The 20,003-nt window shown below is 40.5% G+C and overlaps 1 protein-coding gene across 1 annotated transcript in view; it reads right to left on the bottom strand.

Moving 5' to 3' along the window:
* The window catches only part of LOC127355332 (sodium/potassium/calcium exchanger 3), a 55,436-nt gene that overhangs the window by 6,861 nt on the left and 28,572 nt on the right, over positions 1–20,003 (bottom strand). The window contains exons 3-13 of the mRNA XM_051386116.1: positions 16,400–16,476; positions 10,945–11,019; positions 10,068–10,152; positions 9,284–9,387; positions 7,839–7,913; positions 6,113–6,138; positions 5,969–6,022; positions 5,736–5,869; positions 3,099–3,259; positions 1,318–1,588; positions 1,043–1,209 (exon numbers count right to left, since the gene is read on the bottom strand). Coding sequence (XP_051242076.1) covers positions 1,043–1,209; positions 1,318–1,588; positions 3,099–3,259; positions 5,736–5,869; positions 5,969–6,022; positions 6,113–6,138; positions 7,839–7,913; positions 9,284–9,387; positions 10,068–10,152; positions 10,945–11,019; positions 16,400–16,476 — 1,229 coding nt within the window. The remainder of the gene's footprint in view (positions 1–1,042; positions 1,210–1,317; positions 1,589–3,098; positions 3,260–5,735; positions 5,870–5,968; positions 6,023–6,112; positions 6,139–7,838; positions 7,914–9,283; positions 9,388–10,067; positions 10,153–10,944; positions 11,020–16,399; positions 16,477–20,003) is intronic.

Below are 20,003 nucleotides of genomic sequence, written 5' to 3'. Positions count from 1 at the left end.
TCAAAATAGTTTGCAATTAATTCAGTAGTTGACAACTAATCAAGAAGTTGATTAATTGTTGCAGCTCAACAATGAAAGCAGGAGCAGATCTAGAGGAGTGGCACGGGGGGGTATTGATTTCACCCTTTTGCCACTCCATGAATATTTCTCTAGAATAGCCCCTGACTGAAAGCATTCTATTTCTGTGTTATTAAGGGACTGGATGAAAATGATTGGGCAGGGGAGGGGAGCTGAACATTACATCTTCATTGAAAAAACTGCATCACCCCTAACAACCTTAAGTTAATAAAGAGTTTACATTAGTGTGCTCTTGTTTAAATCTTAAGTTCATGGAACAATCATTTTCACACCCAAGCCAAATCTAAAAGTATCAGTGGAATTGGCAATTGCCAAACATTATTGTAAACATAACAGTGATATAGGATGCTTCCTGAACATTCCAGCCACTCGCTATTTTTTCAACCAGTGGACAATGAAGTTGTTACGACATTACTGAAAGAGGGGAATAATCACAGGAGGTACCTCTGGGGCTGTTTTCCAAATAAAAAAGATTTATACAAATTTAAATTCACCCATTAGTAGAATAAGTTGCCACTGTGTAATGCTTAATATCTGCATTATATCACAGGCTACCATTTCACTTTGCTGTAGTCCTGCTTTCTGTTATGATGCAGATTTAAGTGTCACTAATAACCATTAAGATCCATTAATGTTCTGTTTCTCACACTTGATACACTGATCCTATATTAGTGGTTGAATTTGACAATTGTTGTTGATGGTTGATTGTTTCCCTCTGCATATGGTCAAACACACCTTATAGTTTTATTTATTTTTGATGGCTACTGTGGGGACCATTGACGCTGCACATTCAAACCCATGCACCTTATAGTTTTATTTTTACAATAAAAACATGACAATAATTTGTGTAAAGCTAAATATGAAAGCCCTGAAGGATAATATATCCCATTTTCCTGGAGGCAGTTTCAACATTCTTTAAAGCTCAGGATGTGTTTCCAGCCTGTTAGAGAGCGACTGTACTGACCATCCAGACCATGATGTACGAGAGGCCAGCGATCCAGATGGTGGCGGTGAAGAAGGACACCATGAACCATCTCTCCCAGCGGCGCTTGGCACAGTTGGGCACGGTGAAGAACAGAAGCAGGGACAGCGGCCACATGGTCAGCCACTTTAGCTTGTTACACACACCAGCTGGAGGGAGCGGGGAAACCAGAGATGATAACACATATTATGATGGCCCCAGTGACAGCGCTAATAACAAACATTTATTGCCGGTCAAAATGTTCATCTGCGCTGTACCTGGAATTTTAAATGGCACCAGGGGGCCATTACTGTCATCTTCTCCCTCTCCTTCCTCGTCGTTCTCGTTGTTCTCATTATCCTCATTTTCATTCTCTGTCTCGTTCCCAGACTCCAGTCGCTGAAGTCTGCACCTCCCGTTCAGACCCTGTTCGGCCCCGCCCATCCCATTCTCTAAGCCCCGCCTCCCCTGAGCCCTGGCACCTGAGTCAGAGTCGCCGTTAGTGATGCGGTTGACCCGAGTCTCAGTGGTGTTGATCAGTCTTTGTCTCTGGAATTGATTATAGAACATTATTGTAAACAACATTAAGATTACCTTTATTATTTCATTAAGGTTATAAACAAACACTGGAGCCTCCTAGAATGTGACCAAAGGTTAAATCATTTGCCATCCTCTAGACCCCGTTTTTGCTTCAAGAGGATATTGCCTATTTATAAGAAGTTACAGGAACTACAGATGTGTTAAATGTGCACATTGTTCTAACACATTTGACACTAAGACTTCTAATCACCCGCATTCAGGAAAGAAACATTTTTAATATTATGAACTGAACACCATTGAACCTTATGAACTTCATGAAGCACAGGATTTGAGCTGGTTTTTGTGACATTAAAATGTTAACTTGTATCTCTCTCTACAGGTAATTTGGACCCTTAGAGAGAGATGAGACACTAGGTCACTTGGCCTACCCTTTAGGATATTTGTCCAAAGGTATTAAGCTTATCCTATTCAGTCAGCTGGACATGGATAAGGTTTCTTACTGTTATATGTAAAATGGGGTAATTCTTAGAATTCTGTTGGACTAATGATTCTAATGATGTTTTTATATTTATCTTGCTTTGTCTTTTGCATTGTGTATTTGTGTGTAATATTATATGTTTTGATATACTACTTTTACTTTGTAAAACAGAAAGAACACTTTGAAAAGAGAAAAAATAAAGACTGTGATAGCTTGTCATATGACCCCATCACACCTGTGAGTGCTCATGTAATTCTGCTGAGCAAACCTGAGCTACTATTAAACAGAGTAAAGTCATTCCAGTGTGCGTTGCTAATTTAGACTTTTAGACAACATCAAGCTTTGACTACAATACTTCCATTAACACATTTTTGGACATTTTGTATTGCTGTTTTGTAGCATGATGGTAGTGGTAGCCTGATCTATTTTGAGTCTTAACTACTCAAATTTGTTTTTATTTATATTATAGAAATCAGAAAAAGCCCCTAATATTTGTCTGGAACAGAAGTTAATGTTCTTTTCTCTTCTTTCTGTCAGAAGTCTAAATTTGGTTGTTTGGTTTGGATTTACATCCAGACTGTAGCCTGCAGCAGACAGGTGCCTGAGAGACAGTGTTGGCTGCAATATCCAAAAGAAAATTCACATTCACTCCACTCCTTCATCTGCTGAACGCAGACAGGGTTATTTGGTTTGTATTTATGCTAAAACTGGTTTGGCAGGGATTGTTCAAAGTAACTTAAATTGGCAAAACAAAACAATATTTCTCTTGAGGGTAACATTGCTGCTTTATTCATTTATTTGTTGTTTGTTTTTAACCTGTCTGCTATTCTATTAAATCTATAGTTGTCTGCGGTTTGACCTACCCACCAACCTACCTACCTACCCACCAACAACCTACCTATCCGCCAACCTACTTACCCACCTACCTACCCACCAGCAATTTTAAATAACTTGTAGCATAAAAAACTACATAACTCCACATAGAGTCCAACATAGTGTACATAGGCATGTGAGTCCACGTATAGTTTAGCGTATACATACCTCATTGATAAGCATGCGAGAGGCCATGGTGAGGCGGGTTCTGGGGGAGAAGTGACTGGTGATCATGATCCTCATGCCGGCCTCAGAGAAAGACAGCTGGTGGGGGTATGCAGACAGCAGCTCATCCACCATCAACACCGATGGCTTACAGTGGAAGTTAGCTGGTGAGAAATAACACAAATATGTTCATCTGACTGCAGGGCTAGTTTTTAGTCCAACTGTCATCCTTTCCACAAATCATGTGGAAGTGATATTTAAAGTATTGGCCTGGATAACTGACTACCTCACTGACAGACCACAGTATGTCAGACTGCACAGCTGCTTGTCAGATGTGGTAACGAGCAGCACTGGCACACCCCAAGGTACTGTACTATCACCGTTCCTGTTCACCTTCTACACCTCTGACTTCTGCTTCAACTCTGGAGAGTGCCACCTACAGAAGTTCTCTGATGACTCCTACATTGTCGGCTGTATCTCAGATGATAGGGAGGAGTACTACAGAGACCTGATTGAGAACTTCATTGGATGGTGCGACAGGAACCACCTACACTAGTTATATTTAATTTCCACTTGTACAGTTTAGTTTTAGTTTTTTAGTTTTAGTCAAGCTTAATTTTCTGCTCATATTTGCACTCCATGTCCTACTTGAACAATGCATAGTGTATATACTTTCATTTATAGTTTTATATCTTCTAATATTAATAATATTAGTAATATTTTTATTGTGATATTCTTTGTTCTCTGTTTTTGCACTACTTTGCCCTATTGCTGCTGTGTCAACCTGAATTTCTCCTAAGGGGGATAAATAAAGGAATATCTTATCGTATCTTATCTTATCTTAGAGAACCAAAGTGACCCTCAGGCAAAGGGCCTAGTTGTAGGACACACTTAAATGTATCCACAGGGTTCCACTTGTGGATCTGATCTCAACATTTTCCAGACCTGAAATGTGAGCAGCAGTCTGCACCAGTGGTTCATCAACAGGTACCCTTCATTCCCCCTCAAGACTATTCACCATCTATTAATTAGGGTAGGGTATGATCACAAAGTTTATTTCCCCCAGAGCAATTTCCTTTGTAAAAATCTGAAGATCAATCCAATAGTCTGTGTCCCTGATGGCTACTGTGGGGACCATTGACGCTGCACATTCAAACCCATGCAGCCTAGCAACCATCTGCCACCTGTGACCCTGGCTCTCTTCATCACCTCCTCAGCAAAACCTGAGGAACAAGTTAGCAGTGCGACTGGTGCTCTCTGGGGCATCACTCAAGAGTACCAGATGCAGAACAAGCTGACGGAGCAGGCTGGATGTGTGCAAGCCTTAGCCAGCATCTTGTGCTGCTCTACTCTGTTAGCCTGAAGATGCAAACACTAGAGTAATCTGTGGAAGTGCTGGGTGGTAAAAACAGTTCCTCATTTGACAGTTGAGGACCCAGGAGACTTTCTTTATCCTTCTGGTGGCCCAGTCCCACTGAGCCAGTCTGACACTGAGGCAGAAAATAATAAAGCCCTGGAACAGCTAAAGGCATTGGCAACATCAAAAGTAGGGTATCATGGTATGCAGGACTGTCCTGATCACAAGAAGGATTTATAGGCAGATACACATCCATCTGAGCCAACAGGAAGATGACATTGTAGAGTCCTTGGTCTGCTTTGAAGACTAGTTAGCAAAACTGGATGCAAGATGGGCAGCTACCACACTAATAAGCAGAAGAATGCTCTGGTATTGCTGAGGAACAGCCGTTCATTTTAAGTGAATTCTGACCCGTCTACTAGGGATGTGCATCTCCATCACAGAGGCTGATGCAATACGCATCTTACTGCACTGCCAAAAATCTGATACATGAAAGATACATATGAAGCAACTACCAACGGGATATGATCCGGTTCACCCGTATTGTGATGCAGTGCGAGTCAACACCATTTGATTAAACAAGATACGATCCGATGCTATCCTAGGTCCTTATTGAGCAGCTTGAGAAACTGTTTAAAAAGGAGGACTCAATCTGATTGGTCACATTTCTAAATAATAATGGCATAGGGCCTCGACTAAGAATTGTATATAAATGTCAATAGTTTTTTTTACAGATGCTAGAAACAATGCATCTCAAGTTAATCTTAAATTGTATCCCATTCATCACATCTTGAACTTCTATGCCAGCACACTAATGCAAATAGCTGAATCCTACCATCCCTATCATCTACACACTGCTAGTGTTTGTCAAGTTTAGGGGTGACCCTGGCTTGGTCTGCAGCTGGTTTGTAGGTTTCCTTTATGAGTTTCTGTATGGAGGGCCAGGAGGTGGAGGCTCAGTCTTCAGCATGTTAGCAGTGCACTTCATCAAGTAGGGGAAGTTCTTTTTCCTCTAAGATCATTGTCTGTGGCCACCATATACACAGCCCAAAACACTGACAGCTTGGTGCAGCTTTAGCTTTGAGGATCTATGGTGGCAATCATACAGGACAAAAGAGACGCAACTTTGTCGATAAAGTCATCCGTGACTGTCTTATCCTGGAGCTGGACAAAAATAGATCAAAAGTGGTGTCCCAGCTGCCTTTATATTTATGTAAATTTCAGTGCACAGAGATGAGGAGTCCTCTTAGAGGGCAAAGCTTGTGTAAAATAGAGCAGATTACCTTTCTTGAGCAGGACTGCAGTAGCATCACATGTGACGTTATCCTCCAGATCAGTGCTTCCTGTCAGCCCGTTGGCCAGATTCATAGAGCTCTTCTTTCGACGGTCAAAGTAGCGATGTGCCCTGCCGTTAAACCTGGCAATGACAAATGAATAAGAGGGGGACACAACTTACATTAGTAAATGCAACTCATTAGTTAACTGAAGCCATTAGCAGTTTGATGATGATACCCACTTCATGATGAGGATGTAGACTGCATACATAAGGACCAGGATAAGAGACTCCCACCTGCACACAAACACCAGGTCAGTAAAATCTATAGTTATTTAAAACACACATATATTTATTGATGCTGCAACAGAGAATATCATTACTCACCAGCACACCTTCTCATCGTAGATGAACTAAAAAGACAACAAGGACAAGAAAGGACATTAGGTGGAGGCAGTAATTCAAAGTGAAATTAATTCTGCATTTCAACATCAACTCCACTAGAGGGCATAACTAATCCAGAGCTCAGACACCCCAGGAAAAGGTCAATGCATGACCTTTTGTTTCATTCTAACTAATTTAAAGACAGGAAGGCACTGAAGAAACTCATTTCTGAGCCCCTTTTTTTTATGTTGAAATGTACCTGAAATTACCCAATACGTGCACAGCCAGATGTTTATCAATGACTTTAGTATGTCATTGCCATTAAACATCATAAAGAGAAAACAAAATGTTTTTCTAAACGTTCAATACAAGATCAGTTTGAAGCTCTCTCTCTCTCTGTCTCTCTCTCTCCACCATCTGCAGTTTATTCATATTCATTTTTTGCAGCTGTAAGTACTGTAGAGCCTCCATTTCAGGAAATATTCACTTAAGAAAAAGTATCAATAGCAAATATTACCAAAAGTAGAAATACTTATAATTATATACTTATTATTATTATTATTATTATTATTATTATTATTATTATTATTATTATTTTACTTAAAGGGTAAGTATGGTATTTTTCAACCTGGATCCTATTTCCCCATGTTTTTAAGTCTAAGAGACAAATGGGGACAACAATGTTTGAAATTGGTCCAATACTGAGTGAAAGTGCTGCAGCCGTCAGAAGTGAAACCGGGCTGCAACATAATCCTTTGGGGCGTTTGCGCACCATCAAAGTATGTCCACTAAAGTGCTTGTTTTTGTTACTGATCAGCTCACATTGTTATTCTAACTGTCTAAAAACATCATCGAAAGGATCCCTACAAAGATAGGCCGCTTTTAAAGAGTAAGAACCTTTTTGTTTAACCAGAAACAGCCACTATATCACTCTGTCCAAAGCCACCAGACTCCAGGTTAAAAAATACTGAAGTTACGGAAGCAAACTGCACCTAAAGTATCAAATGTAAAAGTATTAATTTGGCAAGATGACCCAATTCTGTGCTATATTATTATATGTATGACATTATTGGTGGCACTTTATTGTTGCAGTTGGTCGAGGTGGAGCTAATTTAAACTATTTTACACACTGTTGAGCAGTTTACTCTGTAAAAAATCATCATACTGTAGAGGCTGATTAATTGAGTAAATGTAAAGAGTTACTTTCTACCACTGCTCCATTTCCTTTGTGCATTGCATTGTGGGACAACAGTTTGAATCAGCACCCTCAAAAATTAAGTGTTTTTTATTATTCATATTTACATTTCTGAGAATACTGTCCCAGTGTGAATACAATGCATACTCCAAGCCTGCTGAGAATTAACATGTATTAAGGATTTGGGACACAGCTTAGTCTCTCATTATACCCCATACATCCTACACGTTTTATACAACCAAACACACACTACTAGAAGGGCAATTGCTGTGATGGAAAAACTTCTAAAGAAAAGGCCCACATTTATAGTGGATGTACAGTATCTGTGTGTTTTTATTGACTTTCTACTATCTAAGCAATTCTGCTGAGGCAGAAAAGTGCAAATTGGGTATTGATACCAAAGCTGAGAAACAGCACTTTCAAATAGGCATTATACGCTTTGCTGTAAGTGACAGTGTAAGGATTTCTGCATATTCAATCACCACACTGGACCACGTGAACTGTGTATTTGCATATGAGTCTATAAGATCTTACCGCAATGAGGGCCGTGATAGAAAATGTGTAATAAATTGAGTCCCGGAGTAGACCCCAGTGAGAGAGCTTCACTGCCTGCAAGAAACCCCCCCCCCCAAAAAAAACACAGATAAGCACACTCACAAAAAGTATGCAGCTTCAATTCACACACTCTTATAGTAACACTTATCCTGGCCTGGAGTTTATGCAGCACAGTGATACAGAAACGCCTCTGACATTATTACCATACTGATGTAAACACAGGAGCTTTCGAGTTGACCTCCTGAATCACAATCGCTGAAAAAGCCAATTGCAAGGTACCATCCTACGTAGGAAAGGTGCCTGTGTGTTTATCGACTTTATGCAATCAGATACAATGCAGGAGCCCACAATGCAGTGACTAACACTCTCCCACACACCACTGCACTGTATATAAGCAAGTGGAGGGTCAGAAGTCACATCTTGAATGTGCCACTCCCAGCCGTGGAATCGTTTGCTGCTGCGAGGCAGATGGCAGAGTTAGAGCGTAACAAAGCTTTGAAATGTTTGCTTGTACTCTGTTTCACCGTACAATAGTGCTTTGTAGAGGGAGCCTGCTATGAACAGCCAGCCAAAGGTAACAAACAGAAGTGAGGTGCAATGACCGCGCACTTGAAGTTGATTTTACTGCACCCTGTCCCTCCAAGCCCCATTACATCGCCTGCCCTTCTGCCTCATTATCTCACTATGATTATGCAATGCACAATCTGGGATTGCATCACTGTTTGGAGTCCAGTGCATATATTTTTCAGAGCAGAGAGCTTATCCTTGTACTCCACTCATTTCCATGTTCCTGGCATGTCAGACAGCATCAGAAGAGAGGCTGCATTATATTATGTTATCTCTGTATCTCATGCAAAACACAGCACTGAGGATGCAAAGCAAAAAGGAGATACAACTATCTATCTGTGTTCAGATGATGGGATGTTGTGCATGTGGCTGGTTAAGCAGAGCATATAAAAGGAAGTGTCACACAAACAAAAACATGTTAAAATGGAAAGTTTCCAACGTGTGCCAGCACCAGAAGTTTCACTTTATGTACACATTTTTCATATGAGAAAGAAAGTCACACGGAAGATAAATCGGACTATCGGACAATCACAAAAGACAAAGGATACAGCCAGGTATATGTTAGACAGTAAAAAATAAAATACATACATGTAAAGAAATCTGTGGTTTGCACATGGATCAGACTGAAGCAGTATTTTGGTGCAGTCAGACACACACACTCATACATGCATAAAACAGTGTGTCTGCATTCTTCTGCATAAACACATGCATGTATGCATGAGTACTTTCTCCCACTTTGTGTTTCTGTGGCTGAATATTTAAAGGTGATATTAGGCTGTGGGTTGTACACTGCGAAAATGTCACCGGATCAGTGGCGGGTTTGGCCGCAGCAGTGTAACACTGCTATGACATCATACCTGGCCGGCAAAGAAGCCACAAACACCGATGATGCAGAGGATGTTGAAGACAGCCGAACCCACGATGGTACCCACACCCACGTCACCTTTGGTGATGAACACCCCTGGGGAAGGAATGAACGAGCACACACACTGCATTACAACTCCACAGAGTGCATAGATGATGTGTTCCACATTACTTGACATTTTCCGGTTGTAGCACGGCATCTGCAGTGCTGACAAATAGATGTCACACAACTGTCAAAACATATGTAAATAACTCGGCCATATTGGTCATGCATCTCTCTCCTACTCTTGCACAAACATACACACACTCGAAAAAACAGGAGAAGCAAAAAGGCCTATAAAACCTGAATTTGCATTTATTTTTCAAAACAAATCAGAGGACAGTTGAATCTATTAAACCTCTTCTGTATAATTAGATTTTTATTTAGAATAAGAAAGAATACAGTAATGTGCCTTTGAAGGGAAAGTTCTTGGTATTGTTGGTTGAGACAGATATATTATGCTGAACACAACCATGATCAAAGAAAGAACAAAAAAAACAACATATGGCCTTTGCTCCTCACCAGCAATTCTCTGGTGCTTATTACATAAGATGACTTTAATGTGATTCTCATGTGATTCGGTATATTGAAAGCAATGTTTGTTTAGTGCATGTGTCTGGGGATGAAAGCATTATTGTAAAAGGCATGCATGCTTCCTACCTAATGCATCTACAGTGGCATGTGTTTCAGTTAGAACAGAGGATGTAAAAAGATGGAGGCGTGGCTGCGGTGAATACCTATGACAGATGTGAAGAGCTCCGGAGCCGAGCTGCCGGCGGCCATGAAGGTGGCCCCTGCTACGTCCTCACTGAGCTGGAGACGCTGCGGGAGAGCAGTAAGAGACAAATAAAATGTTCATATTTGAACAGTAAAATCAAGATCAGTCCGAGACACAAACAGTTGGACATCATTCACAGCCTGACCCTTGACCCTGACCCTTAGCTGATCATACAGATCATTCAGCACCAACACACTGAGCAATATGTCTTTGGCACATATTGGATTTTTAAGAAATTTATTTATTCCTTTTTCCAGCCTTTTTTTAATTTCAACTCTTTGGTCCATCCAGGCTTCCATAATTTTTTTGTGGACTTTAGTAGTTATTTCTTATTTTCCTACCATATACACATCCAATAATGTTCAGTTCTTAAAGAGCTTGTATAAAAAAAAACTCTGCAGGGCTGCCGCCGTGCTTTGGAAGTGAAGAAAAGTCCACACACATTTATTAAGATGGGAGGCATGCACAGAAAGAACGCAGCCAGAAGGTAATCAGGTTCACGTAATCATTGTTTACATGGTACAATTTTTCATTTTGATCAGTTTATGAAAAGGTTTAAACTACCCCTTTGCTTGTTTATTCTGATTGAGGGGTTTGTATGGAGCATTTTTATTCTGGTTGGGCTCTTAAACTGATTATAATCAGAATATTACACTCAATGTAAACCAAGCTAATGTCTGGATTTGTACACGTGTTACCGGAGGTTGCTGTATTTTTGAGTGCAAATCTCTTAATAAATAATACCACAGAACTTTTTTTGGTTTATTTAGTCATTAATATTTGATGCTATTAATACTGAGGAGTTCTTCATGACCTTTAATACCTCACATTCATACCTCACACAGCTTCTCCAGGGAGGGGACAAAGTAGTCATCGCAGACGAGGGCCAGGGCACAGAACATGTAAATGGTCTGTAAAGAGAGAGAGTGATGAATATCACAGGGATCAGTGAAGTATGATATAATGTTGCTTGATGTGATTTATACATACAGGATGAAAAGTTCATACTGAGATGGGTTCCACTGCACCGTACGGTACAGCTAACTGATGTATCTGTTGATATTTCAAATTGGACAAGAACAAGTGATCTTGTTTACCATTTTCCATGTCTTCTCCTGCTTTTTATTCTATTTGGAACAGATCTCTATATGTACCCTAAAATGGTGCATTAAAGAACACCTCTCTGCTCTAAATGCTACATTAAATTTAGATGTAACTTACCATGAAAAATGGAACAGCAAGCCTAGTAATTAAAGGCTGAAGATTCAAAGATTTGATTTCATGCAAATGCAGTGCAGTACATTAACGGATCATACATTAAAAATTCAAGAACAACATAACTGTGGGACCAAACTATTTACATTTTAAATAGTTAGTTTTCACTTTTCAGACATACTTTACTGTCAGAATGGATGTAACAGAGAAGCAACATTACCACTGACCTAGAATGACACTGTGAGCCCAAGTTAAAGATACACATACAAATAAAATAATGTACATTTGTTTATTACATTATTACTAAACATAAACACCACAACTGCTCCATAAATTCTATACCCATTAAACTAATGTATACTGGTAACCTAAAACAGATCTTACCCTTTGGTTAAAAAGGAAACTATGTTCAGGTTCAGTCTCCGAATTTTAGAGCCTTTAATTTAATGAACAATTTTTATAAAATAAAAAAAATATTTTGAAGAACATTGTAGTTGTATTTCCTCATGTTTCCAAAAAGCAAGTAATATATGGAAATAAACAGTCGGAGGGCCATGCAACCTTCCCATTTCCCCAAATCGCTACAGTGGGGGTGGCAAAGTTAGCATGAGTCAGCACACAGCAGCATTATGGCCACCTGTCAGGTTGAAATATACAGGTATATTTAAAAAGGTATAAATAAATGATGAAAATTCTAACAAACTCTTTGCAATTACTTTTCCACGGTATTAAAATGTTATTTCAAAGTTTTACCACACGAAAATAAGATTTGTATTATCTGCAAATAAACGAAATGTTAATGTTTTGGAAACCTCGGAAATAAATATCATATACGTAACAATAATGGGCCTAACACTGAGCCTTGGGGAACTCCACAAGTAGCCTTCACTAAAAAACCTTCCAAATGTCCCCTGAATAGTCTTGCAATGACAAAATACATTATGACTGCAAATAATCTATCGTATGAAATGCTTTTCATGCTTTATATTACTGGTGTGTTTTTTTCCTGGTGTATTATTGCACACACCCACTGCAACCTTTCTTTGTTATCACATAATACATACAACACAGGGCACAGAGAGAGGCAGAGATAGGGTGGAGATGAAAGACGGAGAGCAATGATCAAGAGAGAAAATGTCAGGTAGTGACGACAGACTGACAGCAAATGTGTGAACAAAGGAAAAGCTTGAATATTCTTACATTTTGTAATAACAAAGCCCTTCAAAGACCTGCTTACAGCAAGATAGAGTGAATATTTCTTATCCCTTTTGTAATCAGTTCTGAGTCACATTTTCTCTGCACCAGAAGTTCTTCTATTTCCTGTTTCTGAAAGCATGTGAGAGTGAGCTGAACTACCCAACGACCGATGAGAGCTATGACTGAGCTGTAGAAGAGGAGTGTCATAGGCACACGTATATAGAACCTCTCTCGTCTTGCGACCACTCAAAGCACTTTACGCTACATGCCACATTCACACACGTTTATACAGTGATGGCAAAGGCACAAACAAACAAAAAGTCATTCATAAGCAATTTGGGGTTCAGTATGTTGCTCAAGGATAAAAACATGCAGCAGAAGGAGGAGGCGGGGATCGAACCACCAACCTTTTGAGTAGTGGACAACCCGCTCTACATCGTGAGCCACAGCCACCCTATTAATCACCATCAGTCAGTAAGTTAAAGAGCTGTTTGTTAATTTAGAGTGAGCAGAACACAAAACGTCACATGTAATCCTGACAACTGGGTTTAATCTTAATTCAGGTTTGAAGTTGAGACGGAGGAAAAACGCTATCTCAAGCCTAGTAGCTGTGCACATTCCATGTAAATTTGTGTGCACGTTTTATGTTGCATGCAGACACGAAAGTCCTTCAATCTTGTCATGTTTGTGTTTTTGAGAGGAAATCTTTTTTAGAGAAGTGATGATTCCCGGATTAATGAGCTGTGCAGAATTCAAGGGGGGTCAGCAGTACAGCTGTTAAGAGAACAGCAGTTGGAAGTAAAATACTGTGATGTTAAAATTCAGATATGAGCGTCTCACAGTTTTCTGTCTTCAAGCTGAATGCAATACCAGAAACATACACGATCAAAGACAATCTCCGGCTGATAGTGGAATCACTTCACAGCAGCAATCACTGGATAATACAACATCTAATTCAGTTTTAAATCAACATCCTTGAATCAAGACCATATGCTGCTATCAGTGCAGCATACTGCAAACACCATAAGCCATTTTCAGGTTTTATGTTTTTTTAATGATCTGACTTCATAAGGCATTTTACTTTTTATATTTTAACCTGTATGGTGGCAGGAAAACAGACATGTAGGAGTTTTTTCTGATTAACAGTAAAGGGGAGCAGCCGCGGGTAGAGAGAGGGCTGCCAGCACATTCATACTACTATTTATACTTCTGAATGTATTCTGTACAAAGCAGAGGTCATCAATGTTGGTGGTTCAATCCCCACCTCCTCCTGCCTACATGCCCTGGGGTAAGAAATCCATCCGGATAAATGGGGCGGGTTGCGTCACGAAGGGTATGTCAGTCAAATATGTGATCTACAAATAATATATGGGGGTGAACCCTACATGAAGCAAGCCATAAGAAAATTACAAAGAAGTAGGAAAAAGACAGTCTCAACTCTTGGCTATGAAGTTACAAGTCAAGTCCCAATAAAAGTCCTAAACTTTGTCTTTCAGCTCACTGAAACTATGCACCCTTTACCAAATATAATGCCATTTAATTATTTAAAGTTAATAAAGTGCATTTACAGAAATAAATAAAGATTTCATTTATTACTTACAAATAAACATTGGAACAAGAGAGAAATGATCAGGTCTGTCATGGTACGCTACTCTTTACATCCCAATGTGATAATCTGAGGTATCGTCTGTTGTCTGTCTGCTGGTTTTATACCTCCTGCTTACGCATCAATATTCTCTGCTGTTGGATTGATTCACAGTACATCGGCTATCAGCGAACTGAAGCTTTCTTTATTTGCTGAACTAAAAATGATCCAATAAAAAAATAATTAGCTCCCCTGGCTCACTTCCTGCATACTACGTTCCAGCCTGTTTTCAGTGGACATATTGCATGTCACAGTAGGCAAGCTTCTTCCTCAGGAATGGCCTATTTTGCATCTGAATTCTGACACGCATTTCCAAAAATGGAAAGGTTGAAAGGTACAACAGCATTACAACTGTACAGTATACTCTGCAGGCATTAGTTGAAAAATAGCTGAAATTCAGCTGTTCTCTCCACAGTACAGTAACACCTGCTATAACATGACACAGAGTACATTATTTTAAAGGTTAGACATCACAGGTAATGATATACTATACTTTGGCTTTTTGTTTTTTAAAATACCCATGCATCCAAGAAAAGGTTACTTTCATTTGCCCTTCTGTAGCAGGAAAAGGCTAACTCAGAGGGTGGGTGCACTGTAAGCAGTGACATTGCCTGTAACGTTAGACATGTACTGGCAAAATGGCCCATTCGGTAGTCTTTAGTGGTCTGTTTGTGCACAGCATAGTTCCATGGAGACGCTTCTCTGCTGGCATGAGCTTCCATTACAGTCAGCCCCGCAGAGACCATCAACAACAGCACAACACAACATGGGTCATCATGCACCGGAACATTCTGCCTGCCTTGTGCCAGTCATGCAAGAGAGACGACAGAGGGGCTCCATCGAAGCCTTGCCCTCGCAGATTGACCCCTACTGGGCCACGCTGGAGAGGCCAGTGGGGCTGGTGATGCGTGTGCTGAACCAATGAGATACTGCCGCAGAGGAGAGGAGAGGAGGGGAAAGGAGAGGAAAGGAAAGGAAAGGAGAGGAGGAAAGGAGAGGAGAGGACTGGGTCTGGCATTGTGCCGCAGATCCAGATGCTGTCTTCTGCTCCGCCAGAGAGGAAATATCTACAGCGTTACCATTTGTTTAGCCTTGCTTTGGATAGCCGGTCATCAGTTATTCTCTGACATGCAATGAGGAAGATTGTGTCACTTTGTGATGAATTTTTGTTAAAGTTTTTGGATTTTTATGTTGCAGCTGTTGCAACTTATAACTCCACTGATTTTACACATCAGTTTACAGGTGTTGGGTAGTACTCCTGCACATGTGACAAAAGTTGTAAAAAGCTTTCTGCTGTGTGAAGTCAGATAGATGTCATTAAGTGATGCTACCTGGGTCAGCGTTGGTTGAGGCCAAAGATTACAAGTTTGAAAATGAAACAAATCTGTTTGTGTGGTTTTAGAAAGAAGTGATCTTACCAGACCTCTGCAGCCCATTCCTCGTCTCAGCTCGAGGCTAGCAGCAGCAGGTTGCATTAGCTAATACTAGCATAACCCGCCTGAATCTCTGAGTGAACTGTCCATCATGAGTCTGACAATGTTGTAATAGTGCAAAGCTAAATCAGTGTATTATAAGTATTATACTATATATATATATTATTTTAAAGAATATGGCATTTTTCTATATTTCTATCATACTAACAAATTCCATCATTAGACAAAAAATAATAACATTGCCTTAGTCTATCTCCCTACACTCTCTTTTTTCCCTTTACTGTGGCCCTTTGCCCAAAACCCATTTGTTTATATTGAAGACCTAAATCTTTACAAATTCATCCATCAAAAATAAACCTATTATGTATGATTGTTAAAAAACATACACAAATTTTTTGTTTAAAAAGTCCCTAAAATTATCAGGAAGACTCCTCTCTGATCAGTATTCACAAGAAATAATCTGCTCAAAATTCATCCAAATCTCTGGTTTTACACAAACGTCCTGAAGTTATTGCATTCCCTTCACATAATATGAAACATCCATAAAGTACGTCACTTAGTCAGGGGTCATCAGTTTACTCAGTGATAGAAAAAGGGAGCCACTGCTGTAGTGACTTAAAAGCAGCTGGAGAGTGTATGTGGGATTGAGTCAAAATAAACTACAGTTCCCATGGTTATAGGGATGAAGGAACATGTCACCCAGTGTAAAAGTGTGGCTCAATGATATGTTTTTGGACGCAGTCATGTCGACACGCACACAAACACAGGAACGTACAGTTGTGTAGGTGAAGGTAAACTTACACACAGGACATGCAGGGCCACAGCTCCTTCTGTCCTCTCTTTGTTTGTGAACAGATCCGTAGGGAACTCGTGCAGTGCTGGAAGAGAGACAGACGCATACAGTTACAACAGTTCATATACAGTTATGTGAGAGCGTGTATGTGTGTTTCTGCAGAGTGTGGTACAGGGAACATATTTCCAATGGCCAGCAGAGTGCACACAAACCCATTGAACTCATGTACTGACAAGGAGCCTTTGCCCAGAGAGTACCTTGCCCGAGTTTGTGTGACAGCCTAACTGTGCCCTGCCAAGGACTGTGTAAGAGCATGCTTCCTCGGAGAGCGACAAGAAGAGAATAAGGAAATGGAAAAAGTGAGCACTAGGACGACAAAGCGAGGGCAAAGAGGAAAGAGAGCATTTTAAAAATAGAGCGAGGGATATTTAGGGTAAGGCAAGTGGGATGGAGAGCAAAGGAGAGAGAATGGATGGTGGGAGTTTAACTGCAATTTGCAAAAACTCCACTTCTCTGCACGGGAATATCAGTACAATTAAGCGAGAGAGAGTGACTGTGTGAGAGCTAAAGACGGAGAGCGCGAGTTAGGTTTTAAATGGTGGCCTGAGTTATTCTACCCCCTCTCCATGGCTTCTCGACTTCCTCCCCTCTGTCAGCCCCACAGTCCCCTGTGACTGCCAAGACCAATGACAGGTGCTTGGCTGCGGGAGAGTGTTGAGGAACCTTTGCCTCTCACCCCCCGAGCTTCAAGTCATCCCTGTCATCATTTCCTCCCACACAAATCAGGGGCCCATTCACAGGCCGCTGCTAACATCTGATACATATTTCAGCACCCACACAATTCCCTGGTAAAGGACAGCCAGGCATCAGGCAGAGAGTTGGGCCAATGCTTACGACTAGCTACCATGTAGCAGGCAAAATCAGAATCAGAAATATTTTACTAAACACAGAGAAATGGTAAATACTGACAACTTTCAGAGGTCAATAAGAGGGACAACAATGACAGAATGACAATACGCTTACAGACTGTGGAAGACATACAAAAGACGGCATGCTACTAACTGCAACATGTTACTTATTCAACATGGCCGTGTGTGAATGTGTAATATTGTGAGAAAGTGTATGTCGGTTTGTTTAACATAACTGTAATGCCATTTTAGCCAGGACTCTATTGTAAAGGAGATTTTGACTTCAAGAATCCTCCTGGTTATATAAAGTCACAGGGCATCTCATTCCGACAACATGGGATTAATAAGAGATGTTAACTGTTTTAAAAAGAGGCAACTGCAGTTATTGACATATCATTTTCAACAACCAACCTGGTAATACACACACTGGCCCAAAGTGCCAAAGTCACGTTTTGCCCTGCCTAGGCGTGGCAGTGTCATGTTATCAACACATGCTCGTTATGCGGTCAAGTTAAACTTTCACAATAAAGCTTGCTGAGGTCACAGTTGGTAAGGTTCAGGCACCAAAACTACTTGGTTAGATTTAGGAAATTTAAGTTCTTTTAGTTTCACACGGGACTCCAACAGGGGTCTCCTAGGAGAAAGTCCTGTGTGTGCTTGAGCCACCCATCCACCCCAAATCAACCAAATGCATCCTCCAGTGCATACAGTCAATTTTGTAGTGAAGTCTGCATCTCTCAGCATTGGTAACTAGCGGCTCTTGACGTCCCCATGTGGCAACCACGCAGAGAGTAGTAGTAGTAGTTATCTAGTAGTAGCGTAGGATGCTCTCCACTTGAGAGTGGGTAGGCTAACCGTAAGTGGGTGAAAGAATGAATGAATAAACCAAGTGAGTTAGGAGTAGTTGAGTAGTTTATCATTCCACCTACGTGTAGTCTTATTTCAGTCTTTACTCCTTCACAACATGTTGCAGAGAGAAGAAAATGAGAGCAGTAAGAATAGTTCACTACTTTCCCACTGTTTTCTCCCATTCTCCCCCCGTTCTGTACTGTGTTGACCTATTTGCATCTACAGTATCTCGCTGTGTTTGAGGGGCTGCAGTCCTCCTCTGCAATATGTTTCGCTGCTATAACTTCTTAAGCCTAACACAATGCAGAGCAGCCTGTAAAAAGCCACAGAGGCTACAGAGCAGCAGAGCAGACGGCCATCTCACTGCGACAGCTGGATGTGTTTAATATTTACTGTTACAAGCCGATGTCAGCTAGCTCAAAGTCAATCCGGCCAAAATGCCAGGCTAGTCTGTGAAGGGAAGAACAAGCAGCTCTCATGATGGGAATTAGGGTTTAATATAGATGAGGAAAACACAATACTCCTGTCTGAAGCAAAAATGCAAAAAAAAAAAAAAAACAACCAAAAAACAAAACACAGGCAACAGTGATATGTTTAAGGGTGAAAGACAAGGCTGAAAACAAAATGTACAGAATGATGAAGCTGACTGTCTCCGGATGTCTTTAAAGAGCCTGCAGATAAACACTCATACTGCTAATTACTGTTCCAAGAAGTATGAAGTCCAATTTCCCATGAGAGGTAGTAAGTACATGTGAGGATGTGATGTAGAACTGCACACTCCCACAAGAAACCCACTGGACCTTCATGTAAACAAGGTGTTTTATACACAGCGATACTGAAAGGTTCCACTTCAGAGCACCTAGCTCTTTCTAAATCAGAATCAGAAACACATCCTCACCATGTCACACTGGTACGTTGGAAACATACAAATGATACACTTAAAGGATAAGTCTGGTTCACTACTTAGGTGTAGGGATGGGACTAGTTACAATATTATCGCATAATGCATTAAGAAGACACTCACACACTTTGCATTATTGGGATAATCCTGAATATCCTCATGAGTGTCTTGAAAAGCTGTCAAGCTCGCTGGTGTACAGTCTTGATTTCCTGATTTATTTTTGAATTGTCACAATTGGGAGCCTGCATCTTTCCAAAATCCTAAACCTGTCATCATGGCTGAAGGCTTGGCTTATTGTATCCCCCACAAAAAATATGGGTCCTAATAGTTTCACAACCCCCTAACCCCTTCACCCTAACCCTAGAACTGGGGAATAGACCCTTTGTCAAATTCCCATTATGTGCCATATAAATCTGAGGAACATAGGAATGACCCGGCACAATACATGTATGTAGCCATCAAGGGCATATTTATGACGCCTTTTACAAATTCTGGTTTTACAACCAATCAGCTAGAAACATTTAAAAGTCAGCTGGAGAAAGTGTTTTCAACCAACTCATAGAGCTAACCTAGGCTTAATTAACTAGCTAAAGCAGATCAAATCTGCCAGGGACAGTTGTAATCTTGGCTAAATCATTGTTGCTGGCTAGAAAGGAGAAGCCATCTAAAAACTAAAAAAAAAAACTCAAATGACTAAGAATTTCTAGTAGTAAATCTGCCATGTTATCATCGTAAATGGCATATGTGCTGTGCAAGGATGGAAAGCTTGACACATAGCAACAGTAACTAAGGGGTGTGTGGCATAGCGTACGGTCAATTGCTGAGATGTGTGTTAAATGGTCATATTTTACCTTGAGTAAAAAGGTAACATGATGACCTAACACCTAACACAGACAGTAGAGTATCTATGTAAAGTAACATAACACATCCACTAGTACATTACTGTGTGCACTG

The sequence above is a fragment of the Dicentrarchus labrax genome, unplaced genomic scaffold, assembly GCF_905237075.1.
Source record: "Dicentrarchus labrax unplaced genomic scaffold, dlabrax2021, whole genome shotgun sequence".
In the NCBI taxonomy this organism is placed as follows: domain Eukaryota; kingdom Metazoa; phylum Chordata; class Actinopteri; family Moronidae; genus Dicentrarchus; species Dicentrarchus labrax.
Note: the sequence above shows the minus strand (reverse complement) of the source record. Positions and strands in the feature narration are given on the sequence as shown.